Genomic DNA, 18,727 nt, shown 5'->3' with positions numbered 1-18,727 from the left:
GGTAAGTAGGTAGATAGATAGATAGATAGATAGATAGATAGATAGATAGATAGATAGATAGATAGATACCATATAGTTTCTTCAGGAAAAGCGAAGAGCCACAGCACTTCAGGGTCCCCATGACCATGATGGCAATCCGGTCACCCAGAACATCAGCCTCATCCATATGGTGTGTGGTCAGTAAGATGGTACGGTCCGTTTTATAATGCTGAAGCAGGTCCCAGGTGGCCCTCCTTGAGACTGGGTCCATGCCAGATGTTGGCTCATCAAGTATCACCACCTAGAGACAGAAGTAAGTAACCAAGAATCTATTTACTTCATGTGTGCTACAAGTGGGATAATCTACTATACATGGGAGGCATATTTAAGCAAAAACACAGACTCTAGACCACCCTAGGATGAACAACTGCTAAATCCTTAACTGTCAAACTTATGGCTACATTATGTCAGCTGCATTAATAATTGAAAGTTTCTCTCCCTACCATTTGAGAGAGTTGAGTTTGTGCCAGTTTTTGTGTTTGAATCCTGGGGGCATAAAGACTTATTTTTATGTTATCTTATTTCTTTCTATGTGTGTACACCATATGGGGATGTCAGGAATTGATGTCCAATGTGTTCCTCAGTCACTCTATATGCCTTATCTTTTGAGACAGGGTCTCACACTGAATCCAGAACTCATTTCTGGGGATCAGTCTGTCTCTACATCATCTTTGGTTTAAAATTATAGGCACCCACAGCCATGCAGGGCACTTTTATCTGGGTGCTGGGAATATCCATAAAGCCAAGTCTCCATGTGCCCACAGGTACTTTATCACAGAACCATCTCCTCCAGCCCCACAAGAACCCATTTTAACTGTTACCTTAGTGTCCCCTATCAGAGCTATAATGATTGAGAGCTTGCGCTTCATTCCTCCACTCAGATCCTTTGACATAGTATTACTTTTCTGCAGCAGGCCAAAAGAGGTGAGCATTCTGTGAATTTCACTTGATCGCCTCAGCAAAGGTATTCCTTTGATCTAAAAAGAGGAGCCAGAGTTTATGCAGTGCCCTCAATGCTGTGCTTAGAAAATTCTTACATTAGGGTTTTAATAGAGCTGTGTGCATATGCTCGCCCTTCTCATTGCTTCCAACATGAACTTTTGATGAAGGTAAGGCTGCAGGTCCTTGTTCACACTGCCTGGAGGATGTGAGGAGTGCAGAAAGGGAGTGCTCACCACGCAGTAGAAATGAAGGTGTTCTGACACTGTGAGCAGCGGGAACAACAGGTCATCCTGGGGACACAAGCCCAAGCTTTTTCTAACTTGAACCATGTCAGATGAGATGTCATATCCACTAATATAGACCTTTCCTCTGGTAGGAAGATACAAACCTACAATTAAGCAAAGACATGGCAGAGCTTAGCTTCAGCAAAGACACATGGCAATATGCTACTCACTAGGCACCTTGCCTGCAGCAAAAGTGTCATCACAGAGATACCCAGTGCCAATGGTCATGATCTCATGGCAATGGCGAAAGAAGGGACTTTTCATTTTTGTCTTTTATGTCTTTATTGAGAGTATTTTGGTTTTGAAATATAACTATAACTACAGCATTTCCCCTTTCCTCCCTTTAATCCCTCCCAGGTACCTCCCCTTTTGCTCTCAAACTTGTAGCCTCTTATAAATTGTATATATATATACACACACAACCTTCTCAGTCCATCTAATGCCACTTGTACATATATGACTCCAGGTATTATGTAGCCAATTAGGAAGTTGTTCTCTGTGGAAGACTATTTTCTCCCTCTCTTGACATTCCTTAGATGCCTGTTGTTCTTTATCTATGGCTGGGCCCTGTGAGAGTTCCCCTTCCATATCACGATATCTACTTGTATCCTTCTGGTATCCTCCTTGTTTGGTGGCCATAGTTGAGTTTTCATGGGTGTAGCTTCCTTTATATTTCTAGGAGACACAATCTCACAGCAGAGGCCCTTTGTGTGCCTCTGGCTCTTACAACCCTTCCACACCCTCTTCCTCAATGCTTGCTGAGCACTTTGTGTGCCTCTGGCTCTTACAACCCTTCCACACCCTCTTCCTCAATGCTTGCTGAGCACTTTGTGTGCCTCTGGCTCCTACAACCCTTCCACACCCTCTTCCTCAATGCTTGCTGAGCCCTAGGCGTAGGAGTTGGGTTGTAGATTTATCCACTGGACTAGACACCACAAACTTACTTGTTTTCTGCATTTTTGTCAGTTATAATTTTCTGGAATGGTCTCTATTGCAACAAGAAGTTTCTTTGATGAGGGAAGAGGTCTACATATATCTGTGGTTGAAAGATAAATATTTAGAATAGAGTTAGGAATTATGACGGCTTAGGGAAAGCAGTAGCTGTAGACTCTCCTCCAAGATCCATGACCTCACTCTCCCTAGGTAGTTGACCAGGCAGGTTTTCACTCCTGTTGAGCAGGGCTTCAGTCCAATTAGAGCGCTGTTGGTTACTTCCAAGATATGGGTGCCACTACTGTGCCCTTACTGTTATCTTGTCATGCCAGTCATTGCTGTGGTCCATATATGTCACGGTTGGATAGGTCTATTGATTGTGTCCCCCTTTGGAAGGTTGCAAGGAACCTTCTGGCACTATGAAAGCTGGTCCTAGGTAGGAAACTTTCAGGGAAGATCCAGTTCTGATCATCAGAACCCTATGCCTGAAGTGTACTGAGTCATCAAGAACAGCACTAAATCTAGAAGGAAGACCTATGGAAATAGCTTTTAGTGTTTGGGGAGTCTCTTAGATTTCCTGAGGCTAGACCATGAAGGGGCATTTCTCATGTCTGGAATTGGTGTTTCTGTTACATAGCCTATGACTCTCCTGGGGTGCACTGTCAGCCCAGGTAGGAAATTTTCATTTTATATATATATATATGTATGTATATATATATATATATATATATATATATACATATGCACAGACTTGTATTTGTTATATGTAATTTTAGCTAAGGTATATTGTAAAAACATCATAATAAAGAATATAATGGTATAAAGAAATAATATGATATTATAATAATATGATATTATAAAGAAATAATTTGATTTCTTGTAGGACTTATTTCAGACACCCTTACTGTTATTTTATCCTCTCCCTCTCTCTCCCTCTGTATTGATCTCTTTCTCACCTCTCTAATTAAAGTTCTCTGCCTGTTATTTCTATTTCTCTCTTCAAATCACTTGTACTCTGATAGTCTTCCCTCTAAAGCCACCCACAGTCCCTTTTTGCTTTCTTGGTACCTGCAGTTACTCCAGGGTTTGGTTGTTGGCTATCTAAGCCAACCCAAGCATCTGGCCAGCAGGGAAAGTTTTCCCTGTGGTGGACTCCCTCTGTAAACATTGTAAATCCTCAGTGCATGCACATGGTTAGGCCCCTCTGAGGAGTTCCAGCAGTCAGGCCAAACAGGCTAAAACAGCTGTAACTGCCAGATCTAGCTCCTCAAGATGTAAAGTGGCCAGGCCACATCCCCAGACTTTCCTAATGTCCCTAGGGGTTGTTTTCTAACTGACTCCAATGGTCATTCCCAGCCCCAAGATAGGAGAGTGGCCAGGCTCCACCCTTCAAGAACAAAATCCCATCAATCTTTAAGCTTGTCCCTAAACCGGGCCACATAATACCTCCAGTCTGGGAAGCGCCCCCATCCCCACCCCAAGAAACCCTGTATAAACTCTGCCTTCTTTCCGCCTAGTTCTCTGCTGCTTCTCACCCCAGCAGAGGAAGCCACTCTCCGGGATTTTCTCTGCTGATAAATCTCTCCTGTGAGATTTGTTATGAGATGGGATTTGGTGAAATTCCTTGGCTCTGGACTACCAGGATACCTTTCCTAGCAGAGCTGTCTCCCTGGGGAAACTTCTCTAAGCTGAGCTGCTCCACCTGCGTTGGGGAAACTTTCCTGGCAGCTAGAGTAGAACTTCTTAGGGGAAGTCTTTCCCTTCAGAAATACAACATTTAAAAAGTTATTTACCCACTCGTGGAGACTTGGATCTAGGACCACAGATGAGAGACAGCATTTGACGTTTGTCTTTCTGGATCTCTCTCACCTCACTCGATATAATCTTTTCCTAGTTCCATCCGTTTACCTGTCAAGTCCGTGATTTCCGTTTTCGTTTTTCTTTTTGCAGCGAGTAGTATTCTATAGTGTTTGTAGGCCACATTTTCAGTATCTGTTCGTCACTTGTAGGGCATTCAGGTTCTTTCCATTTCCTTGCTCTCGTGACTAGAGCGACAATGACCGTGGCAGAGGAAGTACCTGTGGAGTAGGATATTGAGGCCTTGAGGCAAATGCCAAGGAGTGAAATAGCTGGGCCACATAGTACCTTCATGTTAGGCCTTTTGAGAATTCTCCACACTGATTTCCCTAGTGGGTGGACAAATTTGCAATCCCACCAATAGTGAATGCTCCATGTAAATCTGGATATTAATCTTCTTTCAGATGTTTAGCTAGGAGAGACTCTCTCCTGCTGTATCCGTTTCCTCTTCACCTGCTTTTCTTCCTTTAAGGTATGGAAGTGATTTTAGCTTTGTGGTGTCCCACCTGCAGTTGTTGCCGTTAATTCCAGGGCAAATGGAGTCCAATAGAAAGCCCTTCCCAGACCTGTATCACGTAGGGAACTTCCTCTGTTTTCTTCTGCCAGTTTCAGGTTTCATATGAAAGTTGTTGATCCATTTTGGGTTAGATTTTGTGCACAGTGATGGATAGGAGCTTAGTTTTATTTTCCTACACCGAGAGCTGGAGCTTCTCAGGCAGGCCAGATTGGACATCTGATTTTCTAAGCACCATTTCTAAGAACCATTTCATCTGACCAGTATATATTTTTGGCAACTTTTTCAAATATCAGATGGCTATAGCCACCTGTACATATGTTTGCATCTTCAACTTTGTTCACTTGATTTTATATGTGCTTTTGTGCCAGTACCATATTATCTTTGTTCCTATGGCTCTGTAATAATCTATATCCGGGCTATTGTCCTATGGCTTTTGTTGTTGTTGTTGTTGTTGTTGTCGTTGTCTTTATCTGGTTTAGGTATTATGTAATATTTGATTCATAGGTTAAGTTTGAGAGTGCTCCTTCTGTTTCTAATTTTTAAGATAATTTAAGAAAGATTGGCTGTAGATTTTCTTTGAAAGTCTGAAACAAAATCTGCCGTGAATCTATCCTGGACTCTTTTTTTTTTTTTTTTTTTTTTTTCTTTTTAAGCTGGGTGGGTTTTTATTACTATTTCAATCTCATTTGTTGTTTGGGGGTCTGTTTAGGTTGCTGATATCTTGGTTTAACTTGGTGATTTGACTCAATCTAGAAACATTCTTTTTTATTTTTTTCCTTAGTTTTTCTAGCTTAATAGAGTCCAGGTTTTCAAAGTATTCCTTTATGATATCCTGTATTTCTATGGTGTCTGCTGTAATGTTTCCCTGTTCATTTCTGACTCTGTTCATTTGAGTCCTTTCATTCTGTTGGTTAATGAACCAACAGCCTGCCAATGGTGTTTATCTTCTCAAAGAAACAGCTCTTTGTATTGCTTGTTTTGTTTCATTGATTTTGGCTCAGATTTTTACTATTTCTTGAAATCTGGTGAGTTTGGATATGGTATGGTCTTGCTTTTTAACTTTTTGAGTTGCATCATTAAGCCATTTATTTGGGAGAGGTATTTGGTAATGCTAGGACATTTGGGGTATAGGCCAGTTGTAACTATGGAATGCAGAAAGCCATCAGGAACCTAGAAAGTTACATCACTGGGAAATATAAAGTCTACTTAAATTTTACAGGAAGTAGATTCTAAACATCCTGATCTAGAACAAATAGAAAATAATCTAAGCAGCTTGTTTTTCCAGCTCTGTATTTATCCTATCATGTAGTTATACAATTAATTTATCTTTTTAAATGTAATTTTTTGACACATAAAATATAACATTGTTCACATTAGTTAATGGTATACCATATGATTCTTCAAATGCACAAAAACAATGTATAGTGCTGAAGGCTTTCAAAAATCTTTTCTTCCAGCTTTTTAAACTATATGGGAACTACTATGATGTATAGAGATGTTTTCTTACTGGGCAATAAAACACCAGAACTTCTTATTCCTACTAGTTCCACTAATCTATTTCCCATTCATACCCTCCCATTTCCCACTCATACCCTCCCATTTCCCATCCTTACCCTCCCATTTCCCAGTCATACCTTCCCATTACCCTCCAGACTCATGTAGTCACAACTCTATTCTCAACTTCTATGTTTTCTACTCTACATGTGAATTGCATCATGTGGAACTCATCTGTATTTCACTAGATTCTTTTTCCATTCCTGTCCACATTGTCACAAATGACAGACTTCCCATTCTTTTTATGGCTAAATTGCATTCACTTGTGTATATGTATGACAAAAAAAATTTCTGAAGGTATCGCCATCTCTGATATCAAGTTGAACTACAGAGCTACAGTAAGAAAAGTCACATTGGTATTTTTCAAATACCAATCAAAAATTAAAAAAAAAAAAAGATTTTTGAAAGCCTTCAGCACTATACATACAGTTTTCCTCATCTGTCCATCAACTGATACCCACCTGAGTGACTTCTCTTCCTTGGCTATGTCCACTAAGGCTCTCCTTCAAAGATATCACCCTATAATCAATCACAGAGTGAGTCTGATAATACTCACTGACAATACTTCCCTTACAAGAAATTTGACAAGGTTTCCTTTGGAGTAAAATGAAAGGACATGTGACAGTAATTCAAATGCACACATAAATGGCCACAGATTTATCATTTCATCTATATGAAATGTGTCAGTTAGTCAAGTCCATAGGACCTGAAATCAAACTGGTCAGTGGCCAGAAAGAGAGGACAGTAAGCAGAAAGTAATAGCTAAGTTTAGAGGTTTGTTTCAGGACAGTAAGGCAACTGCTACCAACCGACTTATACCAAATTTACCTTAGAAATATTAACATTTAGAAAAATTAACAGGGGCTGGGGAGATGGTTAGTGGTTAAGATCATTGCCTGCTCTTCCAGAGATCCCAGGTTCAATTCCCAGCGCCTACATGGTGGCTGCCAACTGTCTTTAACTCCACTTTCTAGGGTTCTGATACCCTCTTCTGACCTCCATGGGTACTGCGTGCAGGCAATACTATCCGTATTTACAGAAAAATTAACAAAGAATGACCCTTACCTCAAACAACTTAAGTCTAATGCTGAAAGCAAATGATTGAACAATGATGATATGTGATTAATATGCTCTGTGAGCATGTGTTGAACATTCCGTGGGGAACTGTTCTAGTCACTTGGGCTGTGTTAATTACCAATGACACATTAGAGTTAATAATTGTCGATGAGGAGCTGTGGAGGCTGCCCTTGGGCTGGGCATTCTCTTCTACTCTGCCTCACCCTTACAGGGCTCTAGTCACTGATTGTGCTTAAGGACATTTGAAAAGTCTCTGACGTATAAAGCAACAGTCACAGGTTCTGGGACAAGGACATGTCTTTGGTGACTACGGCCATACACATGTAACGCATGGAGTGTGTTCTAAGAAGGCAGATACAGGGACATTCTGTGAATAGTAGGAAACACTACTCTAGTGACAAGCACAGCTGTGATTCCTTTACAGTCATGTGATGCTCGCTGAGGAAGAGGCCTTTAAGAAGAGACTTTTAGCCTTTAAGAAGAGACTTTTAAACTACGGTTTAGAGAAAATTCAACAGCATTCAATCTGCATAGCTCTTTGTCTTGGAAGTGAGCCCTACCCATCCAGCATGCCCTGGGGATCTCAACTTTGACCCCAGGATGTCACCTGACACTGTGAAGTTCTTTCTGCTATTTCTCACTTTTTCCCCTCTCTGCCCACGTGACAGTCAGTCTCTGTCCTATTGCTTCCAAGCCCTGTATGTCCTTATAACACATATTCCTCTTCCTGCTCATGTTTTTTTCCTTTTAATCTTTTTTCAGTCTCAGATTTCATTTCCACTTACCACTGCTCCTCTCCCCAGCAAACAAAACAAGTAAATAAAAATGGGCTTTTAAAAGTGAAGTATTTGAGAAATTAGAGAACTTTCTAGGTATAATTCCCCATCTTAAGAGGTAATTGAATTACACAGATATATACAGATATCAAAAAATTAGCAAATAACTGAAATTTAAACATTATGAAATATTCTTATCAAAAATCTAAGTTACATAGTAAAAAGAGTATTTAATGTATAGAATCAACTTTGAAATATTTCAAAATGGGTTGATAGATATATAGAAAATATAGTAAAGTGTTGGGATGGGTAGAGTGTAGGTTTTACATATAGGGATAGTTGCTAAAAGTGTTTTTCAGTTTAGCTCTGTGTTTGAAATATTCGCCACAAATTAATACATGTTCATAGTACACATTCGCACTGAGAGTAGTGCACACCAGATGAATTGCAATGGTTTCCTGTGGTGAACAAATTAGGTTGGGAAAGCCAATAAAAAAATGACCACAGAAGTGTCAGCAAAAGCCCTGCACTTGGTCCACAGCCCCAGCCCCAGTGTGACCTGGGATACACACCTGTGAGGATGGACAAGGTGGTAGTTTTTCCTGCCCCATTATGTCCAAGAAGAACAGTGATCTGGCCCTCATACATGTTCAAAGACAAGTCTTTTACCGCCTTCACGGTACTGTTTTTTAAGGTGAATTCCTGTCAAGAGAGAAACAAGTACTAATTTGGTTACTGTCACCTGTAAACAAGGATTCATTAACTACTCAGAGTTGAAGAAAAAAATGTCATTGATTTCTAGGCTGGAGAAAAAAAAAAGTAAAAGAGATTAAATTGTGGAAACCAAGCAATGCCTACAGGCAGTCATAGGAATTGTTTCAGGGGAGGGCTACAGATTTCCCCCTGAACAATCTCATATTTTCACTCTGCTCCAATCTTGAAACTGAATAAACCCCTGTCTGCACCAGTCAGTCAGCTTCTGTCAGTCAGTCAGACCCAGTCAGTCAGCCTCTGTCAGTCAGACCCAGTCAGTCAGACCCAGTCAGTCAGACCCACTCAGTCAGAACCAGTCAGTCAGACCCACTCAGTCAGACCCACTCAGTCAGACCCACTCAGTCAGACCCACTCAATCAGACCACTCAGTCAGCCAGAGTCAGTCAGCTAGTCAGTCAGCCACAGTCAGTTAGCCACAGTCAGACCCAGTCACACCCAGAATGAACTGCTGAAAATCTCATTGCAGACACCATTCATTACACCAAAATGAACTCTCTCTCCTATGCTCTTATCTGCATAAGCCACACAACTAACCATCTACCCACACGTTCCAAAATTTGAGACTGAGGGACCTTATATTATTTTTTTACCTCATATACTGAAAACTCATTAGTCACTAGTCACTGCTAATCGGCTCATTTGTTTATTTAATAAGAAATTAATATATCTAATAAAAAAGAGAAGTTAATGAGCACTTGTGTAGCATGCATTGTAGAACATGGTCTGATTGTCGTTATGAAGAAGGCATACCTGGTACTTTCTATAGCAGAAAAAAATTTCCTGTACAGGAGAACAGGAAAACACATATGCATATGTGCATAGGAATGACTTAAAGTTTTTATTAAACATTAGAAGTATGCACCAGTGGAGCATATCCAGAGCCTAGAACAATGTTTGTGTAAATGTAGTCAAGATGTTTCACAAAGGAAGAAAGGCAGGGCAGTTTGCCAGCTGGGCAGTCTTGGGAACACATATCACATCTAACAATGGGCACAGTGTAGCAAAAGGAATTACAAAGACTAGCTAGACACCCCTCTCTCCACCTGTGCCTGAAAGAGAGAGTGCTTTGAACAGGATGGTAAATTGTATCTGTTACTTCAGTGACCATCTCTCAACAGTGGACTCTGAATTTCACTGCCTTTGGCTGCTTGGATCTAAACTTTTTTTCTGAGTTTCTGAACAACCATTTTCTTTTGTTAAGTGGTATTTTATAACTAAATAAAAATACAAATGTGGCATTAGTCCAATTCACAAATTTTTAATAGCCATATTGGGACATTGTTCACACACTGTACAGTAAGCCCATTTAAAGAGTATAATTTGGCAGGTTTCAGTTCATTCGTGGTTTTACAACTATCTGCATGGCCCCCAGGTACTTCTTTCTTTCTCTGTCCTAACTTGGAAATACAGACTGCCTTGGCTACTCTGTGACACAACTAACTGAAGCAACTCCAAACCTTCAACAATACCACCCACTCCTTCATGTTTTTCACCAAACATTCAGAAGTGAACACCCCTAGACATCAGCTCCTGCCATGGACCAAGTTTCTTAAAGTCCTGTCTGAAAACTTCAACCTGACCTCTTTGTTGTTATTGTAGACATACTTAACTAAAACATCCTCTCTCTCTCTCTCTCTCTCTCTCTCTCTCTCTCTCTCTCTCTCTCTCTCTCTCTCCCTCCCCCCTCCCTCTCTCCCTCCCTCCCTCCCTCCCTCTTTTCTTCCCTTCCTTCTAGGCGAACCCTCCCTAACTAGGAGACTATCTCTCAAGGCAGTCATTTTGTTCCTCTGACTCTTAGTCTTCCCATCCCCTTTCCACAATGTTCCCTGGGCTGGCTTCATGGAAAAGGTGTAAGGGTCGCACTGTAGTTATAGCAATTGGGGCTGGTCCCAGGGCTCATAGGCTTTAAACTGGGTAGGATATTTATTGCTTTTTACTCTAGACAATGTTCCCAGCAGCTTTCGATACTATGAGAGCTAGCTCTGAGGGAGGAGGCTTCCAAGTTTGTACAAATTAATTTCTCCAATTCCTGTGTCCAAAATATGTGGTATTTTCAGCAGTAGGATCTTACTTTGAAGTTCTGTGAGGCAAACAAGGGCAATAAGAAATGTGTTCTTTTCTTTGACAGACATCTTGGGTTTTCTAATTAGTCACTGTTTACTTGGCTTAGCTAATCCCCACCATGGTGAGAAGAACACTGATTTCATTTTACACCGAGATGTGTCTGGGACTGATGGCATCATTTTAAAAGCACTCTGCACGTCTTTACTTTCTGCATTTGTGGAATGAAGTGTGCTGATCATGTCTATGAATTAACTACAGACTTCAGTTGCTTATGTCCTTACTGACTGGTCTACTTCTATGCTCACATTCTGAGTGTTTTCCTAATTTTTGTGCTTTTAAATCTATTTTTAATATACTAATCACTATTTTTAAATCTGTGCATACTAGTTTTAACATCTATATCATGTTCCTAATGAGGCTCATCTATTCTGTGTTAACTATTGGTTAATGGTTGCTATTTTGTGCTCATTCACATGTCTACAGAGAGGCCTTTGGGTCCAGTGAGCACTCATGACACTCTGTGCAACTTTATGGAGAGTCTGGGAAGAAATGAACCACTGTAACATCAGAGGTGTGTGTGTAGGGGTGATTCTGCAGTAAAGCTGGGGAGTGGAGAGATAACAGAACAAGGGCAGAGTGCACTGTTCTTTTAATATAGCACTGCCATATTAAAACAACGGTTGATGTCAGCAAATATCCAAAGCAAGCCAATGAAAAGGCTGTTTGACACCTGTGCCTTATGATCAGAGCAGAGTGTAGGGATAACTGGTTAAAAAAAAAAAAAAGGAGCCCCAGAACCAGTCCTCCACTGGCCCTTAACCCTGGCACATGGCAGACAATATGAAAAGGATTCAATTGCCACAAATTATGAAATTAAACATTCAAATTAAGTTAGAATAGCTCCTTGCCAGGCTAGGGAATGTAAGTGGGTATATGTTTCCTGAAAGAAAAGGAAAAATACACCCTGGAAGATCCAGAAAAGAATAAACACCTAAAAATATCTCAAAGAGTTCAATGCAGCCTTACCTCTAACCTATAAAACAAATCAGGATGCTATTTGTTTTGTAACAACAAATCAATACCCAATAAAAGTTCCATCTTGACTCTACCTCTTATCATGTAGAGCAGCATTATTACCCACATAAAGGTAGGCTGTATTCTGAAGGGAGGAGAAGAGAAATAACACAGAGAGGTGCTGTTGTTGTTTCACTCTGCAGCCCAAGTGAGCCTTAACCTCATGGTTTCTCTGCCTCAGCCTCCCAAGGGCTGGAATAAAGGTGTGGCTGCCACGCCCAGACAATAAATGAACTTTTGATTTTCTTGTATACACTTCAATTTCATCTTACTCACTTTATCTTTTAATTAGCATAACTGTGGAGGTATGGCTATGACAAGCATCTAATCTCCATACTAGACTGTCTTTCCATCCTACCAAGAAACAGAAACCTGGTGAATAAATAAATACCTTGTACAAATGCTGAATCTGAATGCCAGCCACTAAGCCAACAGGTTCAGGCTCCATAAAATCACTGGGAAGTAGATTAGAGGCTTGGCTCTCTTCCCTGCTTAAGGCTGGTTCTCCAAACCAGTAGGCTTTCTAAATAACAACAACAACCAAAAATCAGTGATAGTGATAATGGTAATAATAATAACATTCATGGTGATAATAATAATAATAATAATAATAGAAAGCTAAGTGCTTTTAGATGTCAAAGCTCTCTGGTTTGGTTCACTCTGGCTCATGGTTACAATGGATGACTTGATGAATCATCACTTGTGATGAGTATAACAGGAAGCAAATTGTAATATGAATTTCTGAAATTATGATCACAGAAGACACATTCTGCTTCAAGTTCAGCTTTGCAAGAAAGTCAGTGAAGCCACCTCAGAAGGGCATACAAGGAGCATTGCCTCACTCTGAGTCAGATCTTTCTAGCAGGGTTGGGCTACACATTGTAGCTGTCCTGGCACTTTTGAGTGATTCTGCAAAGACAAAATCATTTTCATAAATATTTTAAATCATTTGGCTTATGTTTTTTAACCAAATGTTCCTTTTCACTGATGTTATACAAGCAATGAAAGGCAAGCCTGTGGTGCTTTGGTACTTAGTACTTAGTACTTAGTACTTAGCACACTGTACCATGTAGTCTCTTTCTTCTCTACCATTTAAATATTTATAGAGGAAAGCCTGCTCCACTTAATTATATATATTTTACAAAGTTACTAAGTTTTGATCCTTTGAAAAATATAGCACCATACCAACTGACATAGAAAATGCATTTGGCAAAATTCAGAGTATATTCATTATAAACAAATTTTCTGAAAATAAAGTATGGCAAGAAATTACTCAACACATTAAATTCTATCTTTCATCCCCACAGCCAGCATCACCTCCAATGGGGAACAAGAGTGTTCATATGTTTACCACCCTTATTTAATGCAGTGCTGAGAGTCTTAGCCAGGGCAGTTAAGGAAGAACAATAAAGGAGGAAGTCAGATGATTTCAGGTTGCAGGTAATAACTGACTAATTCAGAGAACTTCACCAGTCAACCTACAGAAATGAATAGATTTTAAAAAATATACTAAAAACACACTACTCAAAATGGAAGTCAAGAAAACAATCCCACTGACAACAGCAATAGCCACAAAATTGCCTACGGGTAAGTGTAATCAAATAAATGACTTCTATAATAAAAATTATGAAATTCTGAATAAATTAAATAGGATGCTAAAAAGTAAGGGTTGCTGGTCATTAGCCTACTTTCATGTTCAATGAGAGATCCTGTCTCAAAGGAGTAAGGTAGAGGGTGGTAGAACAGGACACATGGCATCCTCCACAGGGTGACTACACACACACACACACACACACACACACACACACACAGGTATGTGTTCTAATACATGTTTGTGCATTCACATGCATACACAAACACAATATCTAACTACAAAATCTATATACCTGGTCTTTCACTGTATTGTAAAGCTGTGGTATCTAACTAGGATAACACTGGAATAACACACACCAATGAATGGAACAAAATATAGAATCCAAATATAAGGCCACATATGTATTGGAAGCTGGTTTTTTGACCAAGATACCAAATATTAGAAATGTATTGATTTTTTTGACATTGAATTTTAAAAGTCTCTTCAATAAATGTTGCTGAGAAAATTGGGTCTCTGTGCACAGAAGGAGATCAAAGGGCAATCTTTTAGCACATATGATAACCAAACACTTAAACCTACTAGAAGGAAAATGGGGCATGGATAAGATTCATGGATAGCTGGTGTTTTTTAATAATAGGATCCCAAAGGACAACTTACCTGTGAAACTGGAGAAAATATTTCTAAACTAGTTGTCCAAAAGGAATGTTTTCAGCATAGACAACTGAAACACTTCAGTAGTAGGAAAATCAAATGTAATACAATTTCCAAATGGCAAATTATATGAATAGGTATTTCTCAAAAGACATACAAAGGGACAGTAAATAAAAATTATCCAGCATTACTACAAGAGCTACAAATCAAAATCACAAGAATATATTAACACATACACACACACACACATCGAGAGCCATTAAACATATATAACAATCACTAGGTACTTGCCCATCCCTTTTGAGCAGATCTCTGCAGATCTACAAAGATGTACTATCTTATAGTGATGCTATGTAGACAAACAGATGACTTCTTCAGTCTTAATGATGATCCTACAAGAATTCCTAAAATTATATCAGTGATTATTAAACTCTTTTATAGTGGGACTGCTATTAGGTCCTTTTCTGATAATCAAAACTACAATGAGAACTTTGCCAGCCTCCCATGTGTCACCAATTAATTGCTCTTAGATAGTAACCAGACTTTCTTCTACGCAGAGCACATTTCAAGAGGTTGTAAAACCATTAACCAATGGTCATAAAAAGGTAACTAACAATTTAATATAGGTGCTAGGATAGAAGATAAAATATTGACTGGGTTTATCTATACAAAACTTCATTAATAAAGTTAGTTATGGTTTTAAACCTTCAGTGAGCCTATGGAGCTGTGACAGGTGAGATGTTTAGCCAGATAATTACTCCTAATGGATATGCATGTAAACATTCTCTGTTGTAAACTTTTATTTCAATTTATGATTTGATTTTTTTGTGTGAACTTGTGATGAACTTTTTAACATGTGATTATGTATTCTGAAAGATGTTTAAGTGCTGAGTCCAAAGAGAGGAGTCAGAAGAACGGAGATTTGGGGAACTGAGCAGAGAGGGAATTGAGCAGAGGAGAACTTTTTTAGACAGAACACTTTTTAGACAGAACTGAGCTCAAGAAGAACTTAGAAATAGAAACATAGCATTGGGAGGAAAGGCATTGAGAATAAGAGCATTGCTGTGACATCAGAGCAGGAGGAAAGAACAAGATTAGAAGGGAAATGCAGAGTGGAATAACTAAGAAATTATAAGTAACCTAAAAAAACTAAGAGAGCAATGTGTAGTTGCAGAGGGAAAGAAGGAAAGAGAAGCTGCAGAATGCAGAAGAAGCAGACAGACTTCTTACCACGGGACGGAACAAGTGCTTTCTTAATAACAAGGTAGTCTTAGTCTTATTAAAAGGAACAAAGGTGTTTTTTTTTCTTACAACTTGGGTTTAATTCATTTAGCATTAAAATTTTCTTTCTCTATGCAATAAATATTGGGGCTCATTTTTTCATCCAGAATGAGTGAGTCTTTCTGCACTGGTGCTTGGTCTTTTGCTCCATATGCATATTGTAAGTATGGGTGTGTAAGTATGCACTTGTACAAATGTATGCATATGTGTGTGTAAGTATGTAATTGTGAGAATGTATACAAGGTGGACCCAACTAGTTTGAATGGAGTTGTATAAATGCGCATGTGTGAATCTGTATATGAACTTATGTGAGTTTATGCATATTTGCCTATGTAAAAGTTTTCCTTCTGCAAGCATTATTCTCTTCTCCTGGTTCAAAATCTTATGCTCTGCCCAATGCTCTTCCCCCTCCACTGCCTCAAGAAATACCGACAAGAAAGAAGACTCTGGAAGGGGCTGGCCCCCAGTATACACACACACACACACACACAAACACACACTAACATAACTACTAGCACAAAAACAAACATAAAAAGTGCTGCTGAATGTGGAGCAAAACTTGCAAACTACTGCTGAGAATTTAAATTAGCACGTCCATTATGGAAAACAGCACAGCAGAAGTTCCTCAGAAAAACAAAAAATAGAAACAGCAACTCCACAACTGGGCATACACTCTCATGTTTGTAGCAACACCATTCTCAGTAGCCAAGACATAGATTTGATGTGTAAACACATGTAGAAAGTAGTGTATACTCATGAAATGGATTATGGTTGACCATAAAAGAAGATTGTGCCATTTGTTTATCTGGGCATGAATGCCTGGAAGAAACAATGGTAAGAAAACAACCTAGATACAGAAAGACATATGCGTCATGTGTGGAAGCAGAAAAACAGCTAATTTCTTGGAATTATAGAATAATTTATAGTCACTATAGGCTGAGATGTGGAAAGAGTAACAGGAATAAATAAAGTAAACTTAGAGGGAATACTTGGTTCCACAGCATGGTAGGGTAACTATAATTTACAGGGATCTATTAATGTATCTTCTAAGGGACTAAAAGGGAGAAATTAATAGTTTCTCAACTTGAAGTGCAAATGGTAATTAACCTGATTTGATAAACTACTCATTATACATGTGCATTAAATTTATACCAGTTTCCATAAATATGCATATGCATGGTCATATTTAAATAAAACTAAAAAGAGACATGGGCATAATTTTCTTCTTCCTACTAGGGTCTATAGACATTGTTAGTGTGCACTCATTCAAATGGGATCTCTTTGCAGAAAATCATTTCATTACATACACTGGTGTTCATGAAAAACAGGATGAGGCATTGTGGTTAATCTTCACTATTTAATTGCCTTGAGATTTGCCAAGGTACTCAATAAAACACATTTCTGGGTATGTCTTTGAGGGTTTTTATAGAGATGAGTAACTGGGGAGGCAACAAGGTTGACCGTGGGCAGCAACATCCAGTAAAGCAGGTGCTGATGGGCAGGATCCCACCAGCACAGACATTCCAGCTCTGCTTCCTGATTTCTATGAGATGAGCAGCTTTGTTCTGCCATGCCTTCCCACAAACATGTTCTGCCTTGCCTCAGCTCAAAGTGATGTGACTATGGGAATGTGGACTAAAGTATACTTGAAGCTTTGAGTTGTTCCTCCCAGATGTTTGTCACAGAAATAGGAAGTCTGATATCACAGTCCCTTTGGAAAGGCTATTAGATGTAATCCTGTTTACTCTTCACAAACTAGGTACTGAAGGACTGGGGTTGGGGTTCTAAATATCCGGCATGCAAGTGCTCACCTGCAGAAAAAAGTTCCAGGGCTTGGGCACACCATACTTCCCTGGAAAGACAGCATCTACATACCAGGCCACAAGGCCATACAGAAAAGAACTAAATAAAAACATTCCTATTATGTGGGCCAAGGTTAAGTCATCATCAGCATTTACTTTTGTAGCGAAGTTGTACCACTGAGCGCCATGCCCTGAAACAAAAGGGGAAACAGTTACTTCAGATGTCAGACAGTGGCTGAAGAAAACAGGTAGGAGGCATGTAGGTCCTTATGCCTACAGATACACACAGGAAGACCAGGAATGTTAAATATGCAGTGTGGGCTCTTCCGACAAGAAGATGTATGACCTGTTTTCCACCCAGAGTGCTGGAATGGATATGGTTAATAGCATGGAACCCTCTGTACCATTTCTATTTACCACGCCATACTGGCTCCCATAGAACCATATCTTGAGTCTATTCATCTTACTCAACCTATAGCACTATCTTCCCCAGACCCTTATAACGAGCACCATTTCCCTTGAGCCTGCTTTTTTAATTTAATCTATAGAACCTATTTGAAATATGGAAGATGTCACTTGTATTTTATAAGAGCTTTGATGGAGTCATATCGTAAGCTTCATTGTGAACATAGAATTGAGTTGATTATCACCAGGATGATTTTTTTTTTTATTTTTACAAATTTGCTATGCTTAGATATGCTTAAAACAAACTACCCAGGGCCAGACTTTCAAAGTTAGAACCAACTCTGGCCACTCAATCTTGTCAAACTGGACTTCCTTCTTGTCTCTAGCATTTTTACACTCTGTTGTGGTATTTCCAGAGACCCCTACCATACTCAGATGCTTTAAGATTAAATAAGGAAGAAATTGCACTTGTATTCTGGAGACATGTACTGTCTATTTGTTATTTGATGATACTCTTACATTTAGATTTCCCAGGAGGAAAAGGAAGTAAAAAGAAATAATGGAAGAAAATTTTTAGCTAAGACCAACTAAAAGTTACAACGACATAAACAATTACAAAATCATAGAATCATTAAAACAAATATCTGGGTGTGAAGCAGCAATACCTCAGTTCTCTAAGGTGAATTTTCATGACTACAACAAACAATACATATAAACTTATATTCATCAGTTAGAAGTAAGGTTCGGGCCTGCAGCCTGACACGCTGCGCGGTCCCTCAGTCTCCCACGGTTGCCTTCCCAGGCATGGCACAGGGCCTCGCCACACTATGGCAGCAGCAAGACACAGCACGCTCGACTTCACACTCAGCGCCAAAGCTTTGCCAATTTGAGAATTTATCCACATGGATTGGTGTTGCTGGACCTTCAGAGTTACGACAGTGATGTGCAAGGCAAACAAGAAACTGACAGCCTTTTGAACAAAATAGAAGAAAAAAATGAAAGAATTGAGTAAAGACAGTACTGGGCGGGTGAAGCGATTACCACCCATAGTTCGAGGTGGGGCCATTGACAGATACTGGCCTACTGCAGATGGGCGCCTGGTT

At 39.5% G+C, this 18,727-nt stretch overlaps 1 protein-coding gene across 5 annotated transcripts in view; it reads right to left on the bottom strand.

Annotated features, from left to right (window-relative positions):
- Positions 1-18,727, bottom strand: part of LOC116102881 (ATP-binding cassette sub-family A member 3-like) — a 132,493-nt gene that overhangs the window by 78,227 nt on the left and 35,539 nt on the right. For all 5 annotated transcript variants that reach the window (XM_031388109.1, XM_031388114.1, XM_031388110.1 and 2 more), the window contains exons 10-15: positions 17,229-17,410; positions 12,283-12,414; positions 8,552-8,681; positions 1,215-1,369; positions 861-1,016; positions 70-280 (exon numbers count right to left, since the gene is read on the bottom strand). In XM_031388109.1, the coding sequence (XP_031243969.1) occupies positions 70-280; positions 861-1,016; positions 1,215-1,369; positions 8,552-8,681; positions 12,283-12,414; positions 17,229-17,410 (966 nt within the window). The remainder of the gene's footprint in view (positions 1-69; positions 281-860; positions 1,017-1,214; positions 1,370-8,551; positions 8,682-12,282; positions 12,415-17,228; positions 17,411-18,727) is intronic.

This window comes from Mastomys coucha, unplaced genomic scaffold (genome assembly GCF_008632895.1).
Source record: "Mastomys coucha isolate ucsf_1 unplaced genomic scaffold, UCSF_Mcou_1 pScaffold21, whole genome shotgun sequence".
Classification (NCBI taxonomy): Eukaryota; Metazoa; Chordata; class Mammalia; order Rodentia; family Muridae; genus Mastomys; species Mastomys coucha.
Note: the sequence above shows the minus strand (reverse complement) of the source record. Positions and strands in the feature narration are given on the sequence as shown.